The sequence below is a fragment of the Aquila chrysaetos genome, chromosome 6 (genome assembly GCF_900496995.4).
Source record: "Aquila chrysaetos chrysaetos chromosome 6, bAquChr1.4, whole genome shotgun sequence".
NCBI lineage: Eukaryota > Metazoa > Chordata > Aves > Accipitriformes > Accipitridae > Aquila > Aquila chrysaetos.
This window is the reverse complement of record NC_044009.1, coordinates 42,370,220-42,390,602: the sequence shown is the minus strand read 5'-3', so window position 1 is coordinate 42,390,602 and position 20,383 is coordinate 42,370,220. Positions and strand designations below refer to the sequence as shown.

The window sequence follows — 20,383 nt, the reverse complement described above, 5'->3', positions numbered from 1 at the left end:
TCCTCTGGATTATGTAGTACAGCAATAGATGCAGAATACAGTGCAAAAAACTCCACTGAAGGAAAACACCTTTCAAACACTGTAAAACAGAGACTGTGACTTGTTTTTTCACTAGGGTAAGTGAAATGAGACATGCTTGTGACAGGTCGAATACTGCTCCATCTACACCTTCCATATACAGGCAGCAGAAGGGAGCTAGCCCTTTTAACTGGTAGGCTAGGATCAAGGGGAAGTTTGCTGTACCTGAAAGAAGTCTTAGCATGGACATAGGACAATCCTGACAGTTTCTTTTCTATTTGTGCTCTCACATATATTAATGGGCTCAACTACAGCCTGTTACATCTTCAGTAAATTTTTTCAGTGAGTGTTTTATGGATAAAGAGCCTTCACAGACATTTAAGACATTTACAGACAGCTGAAATTTAGACTCCAATGTGCCACAAAAGGTCCCCCAACTTTAACAAGAACCAGAAAGGAAAATCTGAAGCCATAATTTAATCCTGGCTTTGGTACTTCAGCTAAAACAAGATTTAAATGCAATGGTCGTCTCCATCCATTCCGCTCAAAGGCATGTGATAACAGCTGCATTATTTGGTATACTTAAACCAAGCCAACTGAAAACCCTATCAAATGCACTGTTGGAAAGACCTGCGGACTGGTAGGATAACAGGATGAAGCAGGCAAGCCATGAGGTCTTACCGTCAGTATTTCCCATCAATCTCCAGTTCTGCCTTGGAGAAGGTGGGGGGACACACAATTACAAACCCAACAGCATATACTGGACTATTGGTGCAACAACAAACTCCCACGTGTGCAGCAAACCAGCTGACAACATTGGAAGACAAGCAAAATGTCAGGTAATGCTGCCAGGTCACCGCATTGTCCCACAGGGACCAAATGCAGCTGGGAGCCATTCTTCTGACCAGCTAACCTGGGCCTGCGGTGCCTGCGGAGTCTCCCCACTGTGGAAGAGTGCTAGCGTGTTCCCTATTTTTAGGGTTTTATTTCCATTTTCTGGGTTGAATTTTCCCTCCATAAACATCTAGCAAAGCATTCATAGTTTTCTACAGAACTTGACTGAAATGCTTGCGCTTTGCTCTTTGCAAATTACCATCACGTAGGGTCAGATCAAAACAACGTACAGTCAACTTAAATGTTAATTGAACACTGTCAGTGAGCATAATTGAGAAAAAAAAAAAAGTATAACCTTTTGCAGATGCCTTAAATTGAAACTACACACTGACAAACAGTAAGGTGCCTTAAATTGAAACTACACACTGACAAAAAGGTAAGTTTAAAACACACCTTTGAGGTTCTAAGGCAGCAAAACACACGTTATTCTGGTTTTATTATGTGTCTTGAAGGAACAGAACAAGCATTTGCCTGAACATCTGAAGCCTAAGAATAAAATTAAAAATACAAAATAGTATTAACTGGATAGTAGTTTGCTCTTTGGATGTGTTTCACCTCTTTTTCCTCAAATACTTTGTTTGATACATGGAACTTCAGATGCTCAGCATTATTCTGAAGCAAGCACTACCAACTTCCCTTGCTTATAAGGGAAAATTACACCAATATTACTCTCTCCAGGTGATATGGTTTCTGCCCCACTCTGTCAGTCTTGTGTTTTCACCTTGTTGGTGACCACAAGGTCTCTCTCCACCTCCACATTAGAGCTGTACAGAGGAAGGATGAATGAAGATAACAAGGTGAGCTTTTGAAACTACAGCTGAATCTGAGGCCACATTCAATCAAGTTCTGTTTCCTTCAGTCAGCACCTGTCTTCTATAAAAGGGCATGAAATATGTCTTTATTCAAATGCAGGATTATTACTATTCATATATTATCTAAATGACGCAATGAATTATTCAAGACTGGTGTTGAATAATCTCTCACGGGATCTAAAGACACACTTGGTTTTAGAAATTCTTTCTCATTAAACATTTCACTCTTCAAATCAAGCCATACTTGCATTTCAGTGGCTGATGCAATACAAAAATCTAAGTGTAATAATCTGGTATTTTTTCACAGTTCCCTTGACAATCCCTATATAGTCTGATCCGAGAAAGAAATTTCTGAGATTGGATGCTCCCACCACAAGATTTCTTGCTCTGTCTGGTGATGAGAAATTCTGGGAAAGAATTGATAAAAGACCCTTACTAGTCCTTGAAAGGTTACCAGTTAGAGTTATAAAATGCAGGGAAATTATTGGGAAAAAGTACAAAATAAACTTTGGGGAACATAAAATTGGGCTTAATGCATTGCTGTTGAGTTTGTTCAGAATGAACGCTGTGCTCCTGAAACCACTTTCAGTGCTTTAACTGAGAGAAAGCTTAGTGAAACATACCCATTACCAAAAGCTCATATGCTGAACTACTGTAAAGAAGGCAAGATACATAACTTTTCACTGTCCTTTTTTTGCCCCTAACATTCCTGTTCTTTCACATCTCGCTGGAGCAAGTCATTGTTTTGCCTTCCACAGATGTGCAGAAATATTGCCCCCAGCAGTACTCGTAGAAATGCAGTTCAGAAGATTTGCTTCATGTTCACTGTGGAGAACAATGATCACCTCAGTAAAACACTGATAAGGAAGAGTGAAAACAGTGTTTCCAATGCTACCAATGACATGTACAGTGTTGCTAGACAGGCCTGTTTCATTCCTGATAGGTATGATCTCCTGATGCAGAGTCACTGAAGGCCCTGAAGACCTTCTGCGAAGAGCAGTCCCAGGCATTGTATTTAACTAGTTCAGGCAGCTGAGCTTTTGCGAAGCTATCAGGAGGAGACATAGAGTGCTGTTACACAAAACGATCTTCTCTAAACCAATATCTGTTCTCTCAGAGATAAGGACAAGAAACATAAAATTTTTCAAAGCCCCATTAATTTTATTGGTTTTAACCTGTGCTATGACATGCTTGATAAGAGCAGTGTATTCCATTCTCTTCATTGTTGTAGCATTTGCAATCTTCAGCTATTCTTCACGGTAGGTACAAGGCGATCCACACTGAGAAATGCAATGCTGTGTTATGGAAAGATTGCAGCAATTCTAATTTTTCCTCCTTTCCTTTATCTGTGTGTTCTTTACTTCTCCCAGCAGCCACAAAAGCTGGCACAAATGGGCACAAATTCTAAAATGGGCACACACAGAAGTGGTTTTATGTTTTTCTTACACAGTTCTGCTTCACTTTTTGAAAGATTGCATTACAGGCTTTGCAGTTAGTCAGAGTGCTCAAAACCAACACTTGAATCAGAGATCGTCTTGACAGGTCAGCTCTGCAAATCTTTGTGTGCATTCAGGGCTTCCATCCTTCAGACAACTGTTCTGTCTGTGTTTGGTCTTAACTTTATCAGAAGCAGGGAATCACTTTGCACAAACATGTTCACCCTGTTCCACCTTGCTCACTGCCCAGAATACAAGCCAGACCCCAAAACAACATTTCTTTGTTAAATACAGCTGCCACAAAACCCGTCTTGGCATCTCACAAATGTTTAGGCATGACAGCAGTTCCAAACAAAGTCTCAAACCTGAGGCCACCCCTACCTTTCAAAGACTGAAACTAAGAATTGACTAAGTTTACATTAAAAAAAAGCTGAAGTCCCACACGCCACCTCTCAGTTCACCTCTTCCCCTGCATGACCTTCCAGCCACTACACCAGCCTTTCTCCAATAACTGCTATTCATACTGATGCTCCACTGACTTCTCAGCTCCAAAAATTGCCCTGGCCACTCTAACCCCACATGCCGCTTTCCTACCGACTCAAGTGCAGGCAAAAAGCTTTTAGGCCAATCCCACAGGCAGCACCAGGACTCCTTCAATACAGACACTTTCTGCAACCCCAAAAAACAACCCCACACTCCACCTGATGGTCTTATACAGGGTCCCTTTCAGGCTCTTGTCCATGGGTGTTCATGCTGAAATGATGTTATGCCAATAGGTGGGATGAACAACAAAAAAATGTTTAGTCCAGAATTTCACTGCCATTTTTGTGATCTCATAGAAATGCACTAAACTTTGCAAAAAGTTTCTTTGCATAAAGGGAAATTGCCATGCAGACCTTTGACTGACCTGTTATGGCTGGCTGTACATACATTCTTATCTAAAACCCCCTCTTTCTGGCAGCTCACTTACCAAACACAGCCTGTTTCCTTCCTATTTATCTCATCAGCAAAGATGAATGGATGGATGGAGCCTAGCTATGTCTGCTCCTGATCCTTCCTTTCCAACTCTGATCTTGGCAAGCAATACCACAGCTCAGGTCCCTCGCTCTCCCCCTGTGATGCAGGCAAGCCACATACAACGAGACTAGGAATTTATAGAGGCTGCCTAGGGCTGAATGACAAAACCTAGAGAAGTCCTTTCAAATATCTGGGGTTTTGTTTTCGGGTTTGTTTTTTTTTTTTTCCTCTCTGACCCAGTGGAGAAGACTCTGCATTCAGGGTGATAGGAAAAAGTATAGAGGAAAGCTCAGCACACAGCTGTAGAAGACTCAGGGACTCCAGGAGGGCTCTTAAGGGCAAAGCTCCACCAGGGCCCTTCCTTATCTACTTTGTTCTAGAGCACTTTAGGCTCTTCCTAGTGTGGCTTATGGTTTCCTGCACTTCTCATGTGAGAACTGAAGGCATCAGATTAGGAAAGCTTGGGGTGAGGAGAATGACATAACTCTCTGGGACAGTCTCTGGTGAAATGCGTAAGACCTGGCAGACCTGCATGTTATATATGTATACAGAACGTACACACTATGTACATGTAGATAAGGGCAATCTGTAACAATACAAAGATCTAAAGAATAAGTGATGTATTGGACTTGGTTTTGAGCTCAGTAATATCACTAAAAGGCAGGAAAACTCCAGTGCTGGCAGCAAAGTTAAAGCCACAGAAAACCATTGTATATGAGAACAAATGAGAGAGATCTCACAACTACAAGTTTTGTGTAAGCTTACTCTGCAAACATTCGTTCTACTACGCTTACAGACTGAGAAAGCAAAAAAACCCCAACTTCTTGGAGCCAGTCTCTTCATGTATTTTAGATCAGGTAAAATGAGCTGTTTTAATTCAAAATGCAAGTCGAACTGGCAGTATAAGACCCTCTTTGACAGTATGAATAAACCCCACATAGACAAAGATAAATAGAAGGGTGCTGCATGCAAAATGAGAGTGAAGATTGTTAGACACATGTATATTTTATTAAGAGGCATACACTTCTCCTACATCAGGAGTAACCATATAAATCATGAGGTCTCAGCTCACAACCATTTAACAATCTTCTATAAATACCAACTAAAAATATTCACCTGAAACACATTTGCTTCAATTCACTTCACTGTGCCTATAAATAATCTCCCTGTCAAACAGGAACCCATGCTGATCCACAGACTACTCAGTCCACACAAATCACTCCTTGCAATTTCAATAAAACACTCAAAGACTTTGAAGAATCATAAATAAGCAAAGGATTAATAAACTCTCCCAATTAATCCTAACTTAGAGTTCCCTATTTATGCACACCTAAACCACAGCATTCATCAGATTTCTCAACACCTGTCCTCCAGGTGGATGCTTACCTGAGCTGTTGGATTAGATCTTCCCCTTCTTTAATAACATTAAGGGTAGCATCCAAGGTGGCTGTTTGTTGCTGCTGAAACTGCTTGATAAGCTCCTGAACTGCATCCACAGAGTCAGCACAGACATCCTCTAAGAGCTCCTTCTGCAGATCTTCCATCCATGTCCACAGCTGGGAAGGAGGGGAGGGAAATATAAATCAGAGAGGGATTGAGATTTAACCCTTTTGCTCTCTAATTCCAGATCAGTAAGTATTAACTAGGGCTGTATGTTTCACATGAAAACTGACCGAAAGTTGCTAAAAACAAAAAGATATATTGGTTATTGATTCTGGTTGATGCAATTCCATTTTAAGCAACACAGTAAGATAAATGTAATGTCAGGTATTTTTTTTTTTTCAAAAACTAATGTGCATTTCAGTTTATTATATGACAATAAGTAATTATATTATTCTGATTAACTCTTTACACAAATAACAAATTACAATGCCCTACAGCTGTGATAACCTAACCCTTTCAGGAGATGTGTGCTATCAGCTGCTATTAATTTCACACACACCTGAAGCCTGTTGCAGAACAGACCTAAAATCTTTGGTGTGTATGTATGGTACTGGCTGAAGTCTAGCTGTGCCTGCTCAGCTATGCCTTCCCAGGCAGAAGGCTTTGTGGAGGGTTTGGTTTGGATTTTTTTTGGTTTGGGTTTTTTGTGGGTTTCCACCACTTACCCCCCTCCTCAAAATGCACCTCAAACTCTGCTTTTTAACTTTGGGAAAATCCAAACGTAGGAGACAGCAATATCACCAATCCCATGCAGAGCCATTAATTTTAAATAGTCTTGACTACCAATTTCAAAACAACAACAACAAATCATTTGAGTGAGTGCTTAGATGAGAATTTCCAGCCAGCTGTTCATCAGAGATCTGGACAGTGGCAGGCAAGCCCCAGCAGCCTCTCGTTGGCTGTAAAGGCTTAAAGCAGACAGAGGTTTCCCCTTTAAGCTTGCTGTGAAAAGTGAGTGTAAAATTGCACCAACTGAGCTGGCAGTCTGCCAGCAAATCCTAATGACTCCACCAGAGAGACTATTTTCTGTGCCATGCCTGCCCCATTAACCCACATTCTGCTGGTATATTCTGCAAGGTAGCAGAGAAGTACAGCAGCGGGAAATGACACATTGCACCGGCGCGCTGGGAAACATCTAAGGCCGTGGTGCCCGTGGCAGCAGGGCTGCACTTCTGCCTGCCGTTCCAGGGAGCTGCAAAGAAGTTTGTCTCAAAGGGACCTAGAGGTACACATGAAGCAGACAACAGACGTTGTGTGGGGGTGGCAAAAGAGCTGGTGAAAATGTTCCTGTTCAAAATGAGGCACACTGGATCCCCATCCTACAGGATTTCTTCTGAGATTGTAAATTCTGCATGTCCATGTAAAACGAGAGGAGGAGAGGGACATCTTAAGTGCAGGCTGGCAAGGCTTCTCACGATTAGGGACCAAACCTAAGGCCAGTCATCAAATGTTACATTATACGCACACTACTGACTTCAAGGATATCATGCTGATCTAAACCAAAATCAAAATCAGAACCTATCCCAGCACTGCTCATGATATCAGAAAAGGGAAAGCCCAGCTCCCTGTGCTATGTCCCCACCTCCGCTACCGACTCTTTGCTTGACACACTTTCAAAAACAAGTTTTAAAACATATGCTTAATTTGAAGGCTTTTCAGTTAGATTTTCAGTCAGCTTTGAATATTTTGGGTAAACGCCTCTGTTTATTCATAAATAGCATAATCATAATGGCCTACCCTATTACTGGCCTGAAATGGAATGTCTTTGCTCAGATTATTTACATATTTTCACGTTCTCAGGAGAAAGACATGATATAAAAAGGCAACTATTAATGACAGAAACAAACATAATTAAGTGGTCAGGCTTGTGAAATAAATGAAAGAATGAAAACATATTTAAAGAACCAAATAGAGAGCTTTTTCATTTGTGGCCTGAGGTCCACAGGCTGAACTTTGGGAAGCCACCATAAAGGAAAATGCATTAATGCCTTTATATACTAATTACATTCAGACTCTTCCTGGTTTTGATCTGATTCCTGCACCCACTCAAACAGTAGGGACAGCTGGACTGTAACAGGCGAGGACCAAGTTGTTCAGGAATATTACTTTCTCTGCTTATCAGATCTTCAAGTAATAGAGCACTTTGTAAATATAGAAAAGTGGCCATGCATATAAATCATCCTTCGGTTTCAAGTTGGGAAAGCCAGTAGTTTTTTAATTTCTTGCTGTTGTCATATTTCATTTTTTCACTTAAGGTAACAAGAAAAGCTTGGGGAATTTCCTTTACAAAAATGAAAGTGAAATTGAGAACTTGCTTCATTGTTAGGAATCTGCTGTTTTCTTGAAATTATCATGTTAGAAAGGGCAGAGGAGAAAGTTTCCGATCCCCCACTGTGACTTCAGAGGAAAACCCTGTTTTCAAGTGTCTCCAGAACCCAACTTTCAGCAGCAGCCAAAAGGATTTGGACATTTAAGATCCTAAGTCACTTTTGAGAACACTTCTAAATCAAAGCAGTTTTGAAATATTTAAACTGTACTGTACCTGGAACCGAAACACTCATTAATTTCAGAGAGCACTCAAATATATTATCTCATATTAGCTTCAGATGTTTCCATTAATGACCTCTGATTGTAAGGATTTGCATAATAAAATCTATCAGAATCTAGGTCATCCTTGACTCAGAGGCCTTTAATCCTTTAGACTCCACCAATCCCTGGGAAATCCTAATACAAAGAATCAGTCAATATTAATAAGATTAGGACGATCTTTCAGGAACAATTTACAACAGGAACCTGATTCAAAAACCACTTAGGTTATGTGCTACAACTAACAGCACCTGAAATAAATTACTACCAAGCCCCACTTGTGAATGCCACAGCAACGAAAAGATGAACTCCAAGTCACTGCAACATCAGAGTCAGAATCACAGCTCAGGAAAATCAGTCCCTATAGGGCTTGATGTTTAATTCCAATGCAACCATTCAACTGATTTAAAAAAATCCTGACTATTAAAACCCCATATCACCAGATAACTTGTGCATTTCCTAATTCATGCTGCAACCTACTCTGAACAGTTAGCTAGCTTAGACTGAGTGAACTCTTTCAATTTTTCTTTGAAATTTGACATATTACCCAGGACAACTTTTCTCTCGTATTTGCGGAAAGTGACTTTCTTCTTTTATTCTTAGCACGAGCAAAATTTGTGAGCACCTGTCCCATTCACATACATACTCCAAACTACTGCTAATGTATCACTTGATCCTGTACAGGAGCCGTATGTAGATGCATGCAGACATTACAAATACTAACACAATATTTTCGCATCCAGCTGTGGTGACTTTCACTAAGCTTGCCAGTGCTGCATATGTCCAGAAAAGGAGATAAACTCTGCATTGTATTATTTAACATGTACTAAACCAAAGATACAGAATCCTGGAAAAAAATGAAGAAATAACACAAAAAATAATTTTTGTGCTTCCTTCAAGATGATCTGTCCTTTGGTATGATTAATTGGATATGGAAATACTAATGCATTAGTGGTAAAACCTGAATTAAGTCCATGAGAGAGATCCAGCCACAAATCTGACTCATGCAAACTGTGTCTAAAAATGTCATAGTTGTCAGCTACACAGAAGTCTAAGGCAAATACCCTAAAACATCCATGCTGAAGGTCTATAGAGGCTCCAGAATTGAGGCTTTATTTATCAAAGTAACCATGGTTTTAGACAAGAAAAACAATTCTCTTCTGATTAGTAGACCAGTGGAAAAGAAGAATGACCTCCCTCCCCTTCTTTTGGGTGGGCATCTGGCACCTCTCATGCATTATAACAACTTCTGTGTCTTCCTTGGATATAGAACACAGGCAGTTTCCCTCCATCCAAGAGACAATATATCTCTTTATTCCCAGCTATTTCATCTGATGCAATACCCTTCATTTTACTTAGTGTACTTAATGACACCACTTACTGGAGGTTTGAAGGACATCTGTGCCTGTTACCTAGAAATTAATGCTTCTAACTTAGAGCAAGGGACCACTTTAAACAAAATCTAAAATCTAAAGAGATCGCTAAGAAAATCTTGCCTGCGTGTTTGGAATAACTATTAAACACCCAGTGTCTATACTCTGCTTTTTGCAAATGCTAGAGATGAGTTTTAATCCACTCAAAACCAGTTTAAAAACACTGAGTAATGGCAGCAGTGAAAAGCAAAGAACCAGTCAGTTCAATCCATGACAATTACCATCATACAACATTTTTGCTAGTTGTTCAAAACAAGGATGTTAATGGAAACAAGCAACTTTCCAGGGTATATGTTCTACCCCTTTGCTATGTCAGAGAAGTGTCACGTCTTGCAGTACAGGCCCCAAAAGGATGCTCATGCCAACTCAGTAAAGTGAACATCCATCACAGCAAGGAAGGCTACAGCAGAATGCAGAAGAATTTAGTGAAATATGGGGACCCTCTTTTCCCACCTGATTTGCACTGTTTCCACTCCATGAGTTGTGACATAAGTGTGCAGAGAACCAAGGGCAGGTTGAGAAAAAAACCCAAACACAAACAGAATTGCTCCAGCAAGAGGTGTCCATCAACCCTATTTTCCTCTGCTACTATGCCACGCTTATACAAACCTATTCTGAGCAGTAACATCTATCTTTTTCATAATATGCATTAGGAAGTCACATAGACCCCAAGTTCAGGTTAATTTATAGCAGGACCTCAGCCTGTGCTTATGTTTAAACACCTGTTCAAGTGCTGTTGTGAATCTGGCTTCACTGCACACCCTTTAGGAAATTGCCTTTTCTACCTTGATTTCGCCGCACTAACATGGTAGAGATAATAAAACTTTTCAGCACAATCATCAGCTGATATTTGTTCACACTTAGAATGCATCCAGTGCCATTTCAGTTGAAAGAACTGATGGTTGTTATAAATTGGAAAAATATTTCAACAACATTTTACAAAGTCATATTCAAGGTCTCGTAGAAACGTCAACAGAAACATAGAAAACAATGTATGTAATGATGAGCTGTAATGTGACCGCATGCCACCAGTGAAGTGTCACACAATGACACCGTACCTAATAAAATGTGGGATATGACCAGACACTACATATGAAATGCCACAATATGTGACTTCCATGGTAAGATACAGCTGATGAAAAACCTTGCTGCAAGAAGTAATGTTGTCAGATACCACCAAACTGGTTGGGAAGAGACGACGAGTGGGGAAAAAAGGGAACATTCTGTGAAAAAAAATCTGATCTTTTCCTAACCTCTTCCTTGCTTTTTCCCTCTTCCTTGCCAATTCCTTGACATTCATCCTTGGTTGGACTGCATCTGGTGCTTCTGTATGCTGACACTTTTTAATTAGTAACCTTGCCTATGGCAAAAGGATTTGCAATGCCTAAACATCTGATGCTTTTTCCAAGTCCTGTATGGACCAGATTGATATAGCACAAAATAATCTCCTCTCAAGGGAAGAGGAGAACTTCCAGGGAGTGTGTAGATTCCCAGCTCAAGGTCATGTAAATGTAATTCAGGGACTATTCCCTCTAGAAGAGAAAGTTGGCTTATAACTGAAGAATCAGATGTACATGTTCTGTGCTTCTTCTGCTACCATTATGAATTGCAAAAACATGTTCCTCTTCTAGTATAAATTTAATGTAAGTTATTTGTAATTATGAATCTAGATGTAGTTAACTTCAGTAATTGTAGTAAGCAAATCAAATTCTGCACTAGATCATACTGATAACAGGCTTGGAGAAGTTCTTCCTACATCAGCAGATTTACTCAAATTTACACCAATGTAATACAGTACAATTTGGTGCAGGAGGAGCTTTCCATAGCTGTAAAATACATACTACAAATTCAGCAATTTACTTAAATGCAGGAGCCATTACGTTTTCCTCTAAGTTGTTCACTGGTTCTAAACCTTTCATTACTTCTCAAATGGGAGTTGCACTACCTCTTCCCTCTGTGCTTTTTTAGTGACTGGCCATATCACTTGCAGTCTTATGCTGATCTGCTGCTTTAAGCCTTTTGTGCAACTTTGTGCACTACACCGTAGGAATCTCAGAAATAAATCACTTGTGACAATTCTGAATCATTCTGAAACTTGCTAAGGATTTAAAAAACTGTGGTACCTTTCTCTAACCAAACAGTCTTATTGGATCCATCAGCTTGAACCACTACAGTGACACTAACCATTTTAAACTAGTGGTGTAGACTCTGTTGCGTACATGTACTTAAAGCATAACAGAATGTGTCTTTTGAGTGATAAGTGAATTACAGGAGTGTCCCTGTATGGCTTTGATGAAGATTTACTCAGTATGCAAATTATCACAGGCACTGGCTGCCCACTCTGTTGCCTTTGTACATGGCAGTAAAAGTTGCAAGCCCACACAGTAGAACTGGGAGAAGCTCATCTTCCTCAGCTTCAGGAAATTGGGAAAATGGGCTGTAATATGACTAATAAAAGGGTGCCTTATAAGAGTTGGCACGTCCTATTTAATGGTGCTCATAAAACAACCTTCTAGCTGCAGCATGAACCACTGTTATGTGGGGAGCAAGGCATACGGGCTGGAGACTTGTCTCCATAACACATAAAACACATGCAAGGGCCCTCAAAAGCCAATGATGGCATTTGAGCAAAGCCAAGCAGTCAGTCAAAAGGCTGGTGAATGGCCTGAAAAATGCAGATAGTAAAGTGTGAAGTTAAATGCAGTCTATAGGAATCCTTTGGCTAGCACATGGCTGAATGATGGAAAGAACTTCTCTTCCATGCACCTGCCCTTGCTCTGCTGCAGGTTCAACTTCCTGTCATTTGGTTTATGTGGCTGCATTTACAAGCATTTAATTCTTATTACCTTAATTCTGTCTCACAATTTTTTGCCATCACAGATGGCAGAATTTTATTCACTAGCGGTCTGGCTGTGCTTCAAACTCCCCTGCTCAAGAGCAGGATGTGCTGCCAGGATACTACAGCTCTCTTCATTCCCAGCTTCTTAATCCTTCATGAAAAAACCTTGCTTCTAGACAACAAATGGACAGGAAAGAGGGGCATCCCACACCACCCCAGCTGTCCTGGTTCTTCAGTCCCAGATATTTGGTAGCTTTACAGACAAGATTTAACTCTGCAAAGAAACCACCAACATGAATGACTGGTGAATGTTTGCATTTTGGTCAAAGACACAGCCTATGCTCTGGAGTTGGAGAGGGATTTGCTCTTATTTTGCTGCTTCATGGTAATTGATTGCTGATAACGCAGAGTGAACTTTTACATAGCTCACACAAAAATAACACTTGTTATACCAGCAGAGCCCTCTCTACAGCCCCAATTATCAGAAAGAAACAGTAAACTGGCAACGTATCTCTCTTCTCCAAGGTACCTGCCATCCAGGTGAAGGACTGCACACACGTTACCTGCAAGTGCAGCTCTGGCAGTTCATGTCCCCTGCTCTCTGCCTGCAAATCCACCTCTGATGGGAATATCATCATGTTTAGGAACTGAGCACTTTTTTTTTAAAAAAACAAAACAAAACAAAAAACAAAACCCCAGCATTTACTTAATCTGTTATAAAAGCATTTGCTTTTTTCATCCCCTTGTCTTGTGATTTCTCTACTTGTAATACTCCCCCGCCCCCAACTACACTGATTCAGCTCCCAGCAAAACCAGTGTAAGAGGCATACTTGTAAGAGGCATAAATTTAAGGTTTGATGTTTCACAGCCCTGCAGTGAGAGGAGGGGCAGATATTTTCAAAGACTGATTTTGTATGCTGCTTTGTATGTATCTCAGCTGTTAATTTTATCCCACTGAAGGAACAAAATTTCTAGCTTTTGAAAAAGGCATGTGGTGCTTCATTCTAACCCTGAAAAGTGCTAGGATGTGAAATGGCCAGTCACTGAATATTTTATCAGCAGAGAGCCAGTCTGGGTCATTTTAGTGGTTTCTGCTTTCATTGCTTTTTAAACCTGGCCATAATATGAGAAAAGGAACAAAAGTACTGGCCAGGACAGGGGTGGTGTGTAAGTGTGTAAGACAGATACTTTGTGGTAGACGTGTTCCGGGAACAAGACCTTTTCAGGAGTTCTACAAGTTGCCAGCAAGTGGAATTGCTAAACTGATTATCCCCTTCATCACAACTCTCTATTATCTAATGGGCGATTGCTCTGAAATGTCAATATTAACACTTAAAGTCAAACAACAAATTATTAAGTTCAGTAACATTAACTTTGAATCCTGGGTCAATTTACAATGAATGACAGGATTATACAGTATGTCCCAGAACCACTGTCATGTTTGCTCCATGATTAACTTTGATAGATTCTGTCAACTCTTCTGATGAGAGTCAACAGCAGCCGACCTTAGCCCCATGAGCTTTCTGCTCCCTGCTTTCCAGCAACTCTGCCACAACTTAAGTGCCATGCTCTGTCAAAATTAGTGACCTACACTGAAATAATCTTCTAATCACGATATTCAACCGAAGCAGAGAGAATTTAATTTCACAGGTCTTGGTTATCAAGTAAAATTCAGTTAGCAGTGCCTGCAATAAAACACTGTTACTGTTCCTAACTGACAGGGTAAACCCACTCCCATTACTCACTTGAGTAACCCCACTGGTATCTATGGGGTGACCAAGGTGACCTGCTGACCACAAATAATTTAGGTCTATATAGGAAGTTGCCTGACACTTAATGGTCCAGGACTTTGCTCTCAGTTTCTCATGGCCTTATCAGACAAGCTGTTCAGAGTGAAACATTCCATATGAGGAATCTGCCAAATGCTGAACTTGATGAATTTCTAGGTAAAAGGTCCAGAATGAGAGGAAGGGGAAAAAGGAGTTACTTTGCCTGTGTTAGAAAAGAAGTCTTATTTCTGCTCACATGAGATGCTCCAGACCCTCCACGCTTTTAAGGAAGGGTTTGAAATTTTGCAGAGTTTAGCCTTGATGTAAAGAATATACATTATGTCATCCCTGTGAAAATTTGCCCAAATTTGGTCACTCAGAAGACCTCTGCCAAGTTCCAGTTTGCACATGTTCAGTAAGAACCTGTTAAGAGTTTGGCAGTTCATTTTTCTCAACATTAAATATTTCCTGAGCATACTCATCCCCCCATTCTGTGGGCCAGGTATACCTGGCAGGCTCCACATGGAACTGCAAGCACCGAGTACCTCGTCCTATTGCTCTTCTGACCTACCAAGGGCCAACAAAGCACAGGGTACATGACCTGAAACCACACTACTGCCTCTCCTGCTTTTTGCTGCTGTCTTGCTGGACTCAATGCAACACAAAAGTGGTAATCTGAAAGCCACTTAGAAATGAGAAACCTAGAGTGGTAAAACATGTTTTTCATGCCCCAAAGAGCTATGAAGCAATTGCAGAACTGCTTTGTTCAGGTAAGACCCATATACTATAAATGGATCAAGTTCCCCCTTGTTCTTAAATTTGCAACTGCATTATCAGCCAATAATACAACAAGTAACACAACAAACTTTTACTTCAGTTATATAGAGAATACACTGAGGTATGTATACTTGCTCTTAAACACCTACATTAATCCTAAAAGCTTAAAATCCTGCTGATGAAGCCAGGAATGTACTTGCATGTGGATATCACACAGAGCTATCTATGTGTAGCCTCACCTCAACACTTGTTTGACAAAAGTAATTCCCAGGCTTTTCTATACTGTTGTTTAAAACCCCAGCACTGAAGCTGTATAACAAACTGCTGGCAGCGTATTTCCTGCCACTTTAAGCCAGGCAAAACAAAAATATGATTGCTAAACAGAGAAGAAAATCTGTATGGAAAGTAAAGACATTTACAAGATGCTGTCATCATTTAATTACGCAAGAGGATTTTACAAGTTTTTAATGATATGGAAATGGTGACAGTGTTCTTTTGGGTCTACATTTTTATACTTGGAACTGTAAAGTACACTGCAGAACCGTAAGTATAAAACTGTGAGACCAATGTAAAATATTAAGATTCAGACAATGAATTACAAGATGTTTTTATTATTTGCCTTGAGGTTCTTGAGTCTTCAGGGTGTGATTTTATCACATCTGCAACCTCTTCTCCAGGAGGCTCAAAAACTATTCCCTTTTAAACTAAATGAAATGACAGCCAAGAATCTTGTCTCATCCTTTGATCCGAGCAGCTGAGAGCTCACAGAAAGACATCAACTATCATGAGATTTGTGATAAAACTGCAAGATCTGACAATCTTGCCAATAATTTATTCAGATCTGAAGTAAGAACCTGAATTCAATCGCACTTAATCCTGAGAGAAATGATTCAGGTACAAGTCTGTTGAGTGCATTTATCCCACTGATAATAATTTATAACTTTACCCTGCCATACAGATAATTGGATTTGATTCCCAAGTTACCAGGTTTCTGCTCACACCATCAGGAATGCCTTAGCCTAAAAGGGTATGAAAATATTGACTATAAACTAAGAGAGCATAATGAATACTGTAGGACACTGGGACACACAACATCTCTTTTATAGGCATAGCCTTAGGACCACTACATCACTCCTGAGTTAGGACACTAACAATCACTTAGGGGACTGCTCTAAATTTAAGCCTCTAAAATGCTTTTACCATATCAGAAAGTCATCATTTCAGCCTATTGCATGTATTTTTAAGTAAGGCCACTTTAAAAAAAAAAAATCAAAATTATTGTTATGCTTAATTGACAGTCTTTTTCTTATTCCTTCAACTGTGTAAGTCAGTGTTTAGCAGAAGGAATCCTCTTACAATGCTTTCACAGGAAATGAGCAGTGATTCGAGTCTACTGTAGTATAGAAAGGCCACTCTTAACTTTCATTGCTCATGGGATATCTGGATTTATATGACTCCCTAATTCAACACTATATATTGTCCTGAAGAAATTCTAGCAAGGCAGATTACAAAAGGAAACATTTCTTTGACAAGATCACTTTTTAAAAATGGGAGCTGTTAGAAGTTTCTCAGGTGCTGGGAATCTGAGCAGTCACACTTGGGGATGAAGAGGTAGGCAGAGTACAGGTGAAGCAGTGAGAAGTTCACAATCAATGTACTCATCCACACCTGGGAATTACCACATCAGAAATGCAATTCATCTATGCTAGGAAGACAGTCAAAAGCAACATGTTTGTTGCAGGAAGATATTTAGAATATTTCCATAAAAGCAATGTCAGTAAGACCTATTCTTTCTACTTAATTCTCCCTTTCACCAGTTCTGTCTCAGTAGATTAATATATCAAGAAATAATGAGAATTTGGAAAACTTAGATGAAAAATACATCTAGGCTATACTGTCCTGCATTATTGCCAAGAAAACACAAACAGAACCGTTTATTCATTTCCAAGGACATAAGAGAAACAGTGGTTAAAAGTTTAAGAAATGGTTTTAAGAATGGATTAAATGAATAATGATGGTTATTGTTAAGTAACTAATAAAGCCTTCTAGAATAATGCAAAATACCTCACGTGTTAAACATGTTAACATGCCAGCCAAATCGCTTTCTTCTTGCCCCAAGACACTCCTAGATGATGGGTTTGGATGGGCAAAGTACACTCCAGCATCAGGCACAGCTTGGCAGGTAGGAAGAGCAAGGTTGATCAGGGAGGCACGTGTCAGCACTGTAACTGGAATGCCTCCTGGTAAAACAGCAGCAATGGATCTCAGATCTCCCTGTATTTTACTGCTGCAGCAAAAGGATTTTTTGCCCTGACATCTGTTATAATTTAAATCTGTTATTCCAAACTCTTTAACTCAACTAAAAGTGCTACTGACTCAAAGGGCATTTTGCTGATAAATCCTAACTTTAAAATTGGAATCTAATGTTATCTTTGTTGTTTGGGACTGAAATCCCAGCAAATACAGTGAATTTATTTTAAAGCAGTTTCATCAAATGAGCGTGGATGGTGCAGATCTGACCTAGACAAGTGGGCAAGTGGCTAGAGTAAGAACCTGCATTTGGTTCAGCCCAGCACTGTAGGCTGGGAGGTCTCACCAGGGCTGAGTGCATTTCCCACTCAGAGCCCAGGGAGGAACCAACTGAGATCAGTTGGTTGGAAACAGAGAAAGGACATAATGCTATCATAGGCATGATGGCAAAGGAAGGACATCTGTATTTCTTAATTTTTGAGGAATCCAGCTATCTGTTTTAAATCATATTGAAGAATGACAGTTACATTGGTTAACTTGCCATTTTACAATATACGTGAAGGGCCAAGCAAGGCCAAGCAATGAGTCATTTCTACTTGAGCCAATCTATTTATAACATAAAAAGGCAAATACAGATCCAAACATGTGCTAAGGCTCTCTTGTTGTAATGCTTTGCCCTTTGCACCAGTTCCCCCCGGCAGTCTTTGGTTACTTCACTGTGTCTGTGGGGATCCCCACAGCTGGCAGACAAATACTAAAACCACAGCAATTTCCTCACTTATTATTTTTGGCAAAACCTGAGGTATTGGGCTGTGTGACTCCCACCAGTGCAGAAAGGTGTCATTGAAGGAGGCAGTGACACACAATGAAATTCAGTGAATCTGCAGAAAATCAGTGTTTGGCCCCCCACAGGAGTGAATTAACACAGGGGTAAGTGAAAACTTCCTTTCTCTTGCAGAGCTACTGTGCATCCTTCGACGCTGGGGAACTGCTGGAGACTGCAATAACTTTAGCAGCCTCTTTACACCCAACCCAACGGCTGTCATTCATTCTGATGAATGTGGATTCTTGGGTCCACCCTGACTTTGCTGATGTTCCAATTTTATGCTACAGCTGCCTTGACTGTCCCGAGAGAGAGAGAGGCACCCAGAGTCTGTCCACTGTGGATCTCCCCAAAACCAACAGCAAGTACTTACCGAGCTTTCGAAAAAGGCATCACAGCACCAATCTGTCCCATGGGTAAACATCAGTGAGGCACAGATTTAGGGTTTACTCTCAATATCTAGTAAACAGCATTGATGCTGTCACAAAAGACTGGTTTTTTTAATAGTTTCAAAAAAATGTGCATTTTTATACATCTGTATTTCTGTACACCAAAACAGGGCTCATTAAAACTGCGTGAGTGGAGCAGACAAATTCCCTTCTTGTTGAAGAAGGGTAGAAGTAAGTATAGTGCACTGCAATCCAAAACACTTCATACAGAGAAGCTCTAGTTCCCAAACCCAAATTAGGCTACACAGTACCAGTACTCATCAGTAGAAATTTAGATGATAGAAAACAAATTATACTGATAACTCCCTGGATTCATGCCTATCTTTGTGTTACTAGTCACCACCTGCATAGGTGAAGGGAGGTTAATCACAGCAGGAAACTGTTATGAAATAATTTTGACTGAGGAAATAACCAATTAAGTTTCCCCTGCGGCAAACCAGCAGAGTTGCAAGCGTTTGAGCTACTCTGGAAACAATAGTACTATTCACAAGCTTAAAGTAACTAGATTTCAGTATATTGCAGAAGCAGGATGTAAAAGGAAAACCTTCATGTATCAACAGCTATAATGGACACACTGTAACTCCATCTTCCATATATATATATATATATGAACATGTGCATACACCTTCTATTGAAGGAGGCTCCCCAACATGCTGAAGCCTGCTATACGCAACTTGTTTGTAACATGTAAATCAACAAAGACAGGCAAAGCTTTCAGCTTCAAAGAGCATCTTTCTGATCAAGTGTGCTTTTGCAAACAGATGCTATAGAGCATGAAAACAACCATTCTGACTAATCCATCTCTCTCAGCAGAAACCCTACCTTTAAAAGTCACTCGTCACTGAATGGCCTTTGGTTTGCAGAAAAATGTGAAGTATGCTTTAATTACATCCCCAGTGGCCTCCCATTTGATGTCCTGTCCACTGTATCTCTGGCGAGACAGCCTTATCTCTGGATATTTTTCAATTACGCTAAACAGCATTTATTCAGGTCCTCACTGATTCACTGTATCAGTATGTGGCTATTTGCTCTTTAACTGTAATTTTGAAAGTGAAGTCTGCCTCATTAAACAACGTAAGATATCCAGTAACACTTAATAATAATGGCTACATTAATTAACATTACATTCAGATGGAATCCCTCTGAGGATACGTATCACACGGCTAGCATGTTTATACCTAATGTGTTAATATCAACTCATATTCTTACAAGAGAATTCTTGCTTTATAACAATACATTCTAGTTGTGAATTAAGCACCGCTTGATATGTTGGATATACTGTCCCTATATTTTAGTGTACTATATCATTCATATGTTTCATTCACAATTTATTTCTTCTTTACAACAGTTAGTCACATGCATCAAATGAGCTGGATTATCAGCCCTGTGTGGTGAAGATGCCTTTTCAATGTCATCTGAGTTTTCAGAGTCAGCCTCTTGCAGCACTCTGGAATACACAGAAAAACTCCCTCATGCACATCTTACCTCTTTGGTGTGGGTATGGAAGGAGACTGACATGTCCAAGAGAAGTTTCCTCTGTTCCACCCTCCGGACAAAGTCCTGAATCCGTACTTCCAGATGCCGAGCTGCTTTATAGATCTCTTCAGGGTCACATTCCCCAGTCTGAGCCAACTGCTCTGCAGCCTCCAAAAGCTTGTCTGCATTGGTGTACGTATTCTACCAGCAAACAAAGCAAGAAACGGAGTATGAGTAATACAACTGTGGCAAGTAAACCCCTGAAACAGGCTGTTTATACTTTCAACGGCATGAAAGCAAGTGATTACCAGAGTTTTAAAACAATAGTAATAATTTCTACTGGCACTGCCATCTATGAAAG

At 40.1% G+C, this 20,383-nt stretch overlaps 1 protein-coding gene across 14 annotated transcripts in view; it reads right to left on the bottom strand.

Annotated features, from left to right (window-relative positions):
- KALRN (kalirin RhoGEF kinase) overlaps positions 1–20,383 on the bottom strand; it is a 532,819-nt gene that overhangs the window by 201,825 nt on the left and 310,611 nt on the right. For all 14 annotated transcript variants that reach the window (XR_005932657.1, XR_005932658.1, XR_005932659.1 and 11 more), the window contains exons 11-12: positions 20,032–20,223; positions 5,564–5,733 (exon numbers count right to left, since the gene is read on the bottom strand). Coding sequence is in view for 11 of the 14 variants with exons in the window: in XM_030018367.2 (XP_029874227.2) it covers positions 5,564–5,733; positions 20,032–20,223 (362 nt within the window). In the remaining 3 variants the exon portion in view is untranslated. The remainder of the gene's footprint in view (positions 1–5,563; positions 5,734–20,031; positions 20,224–20,383) is intronic.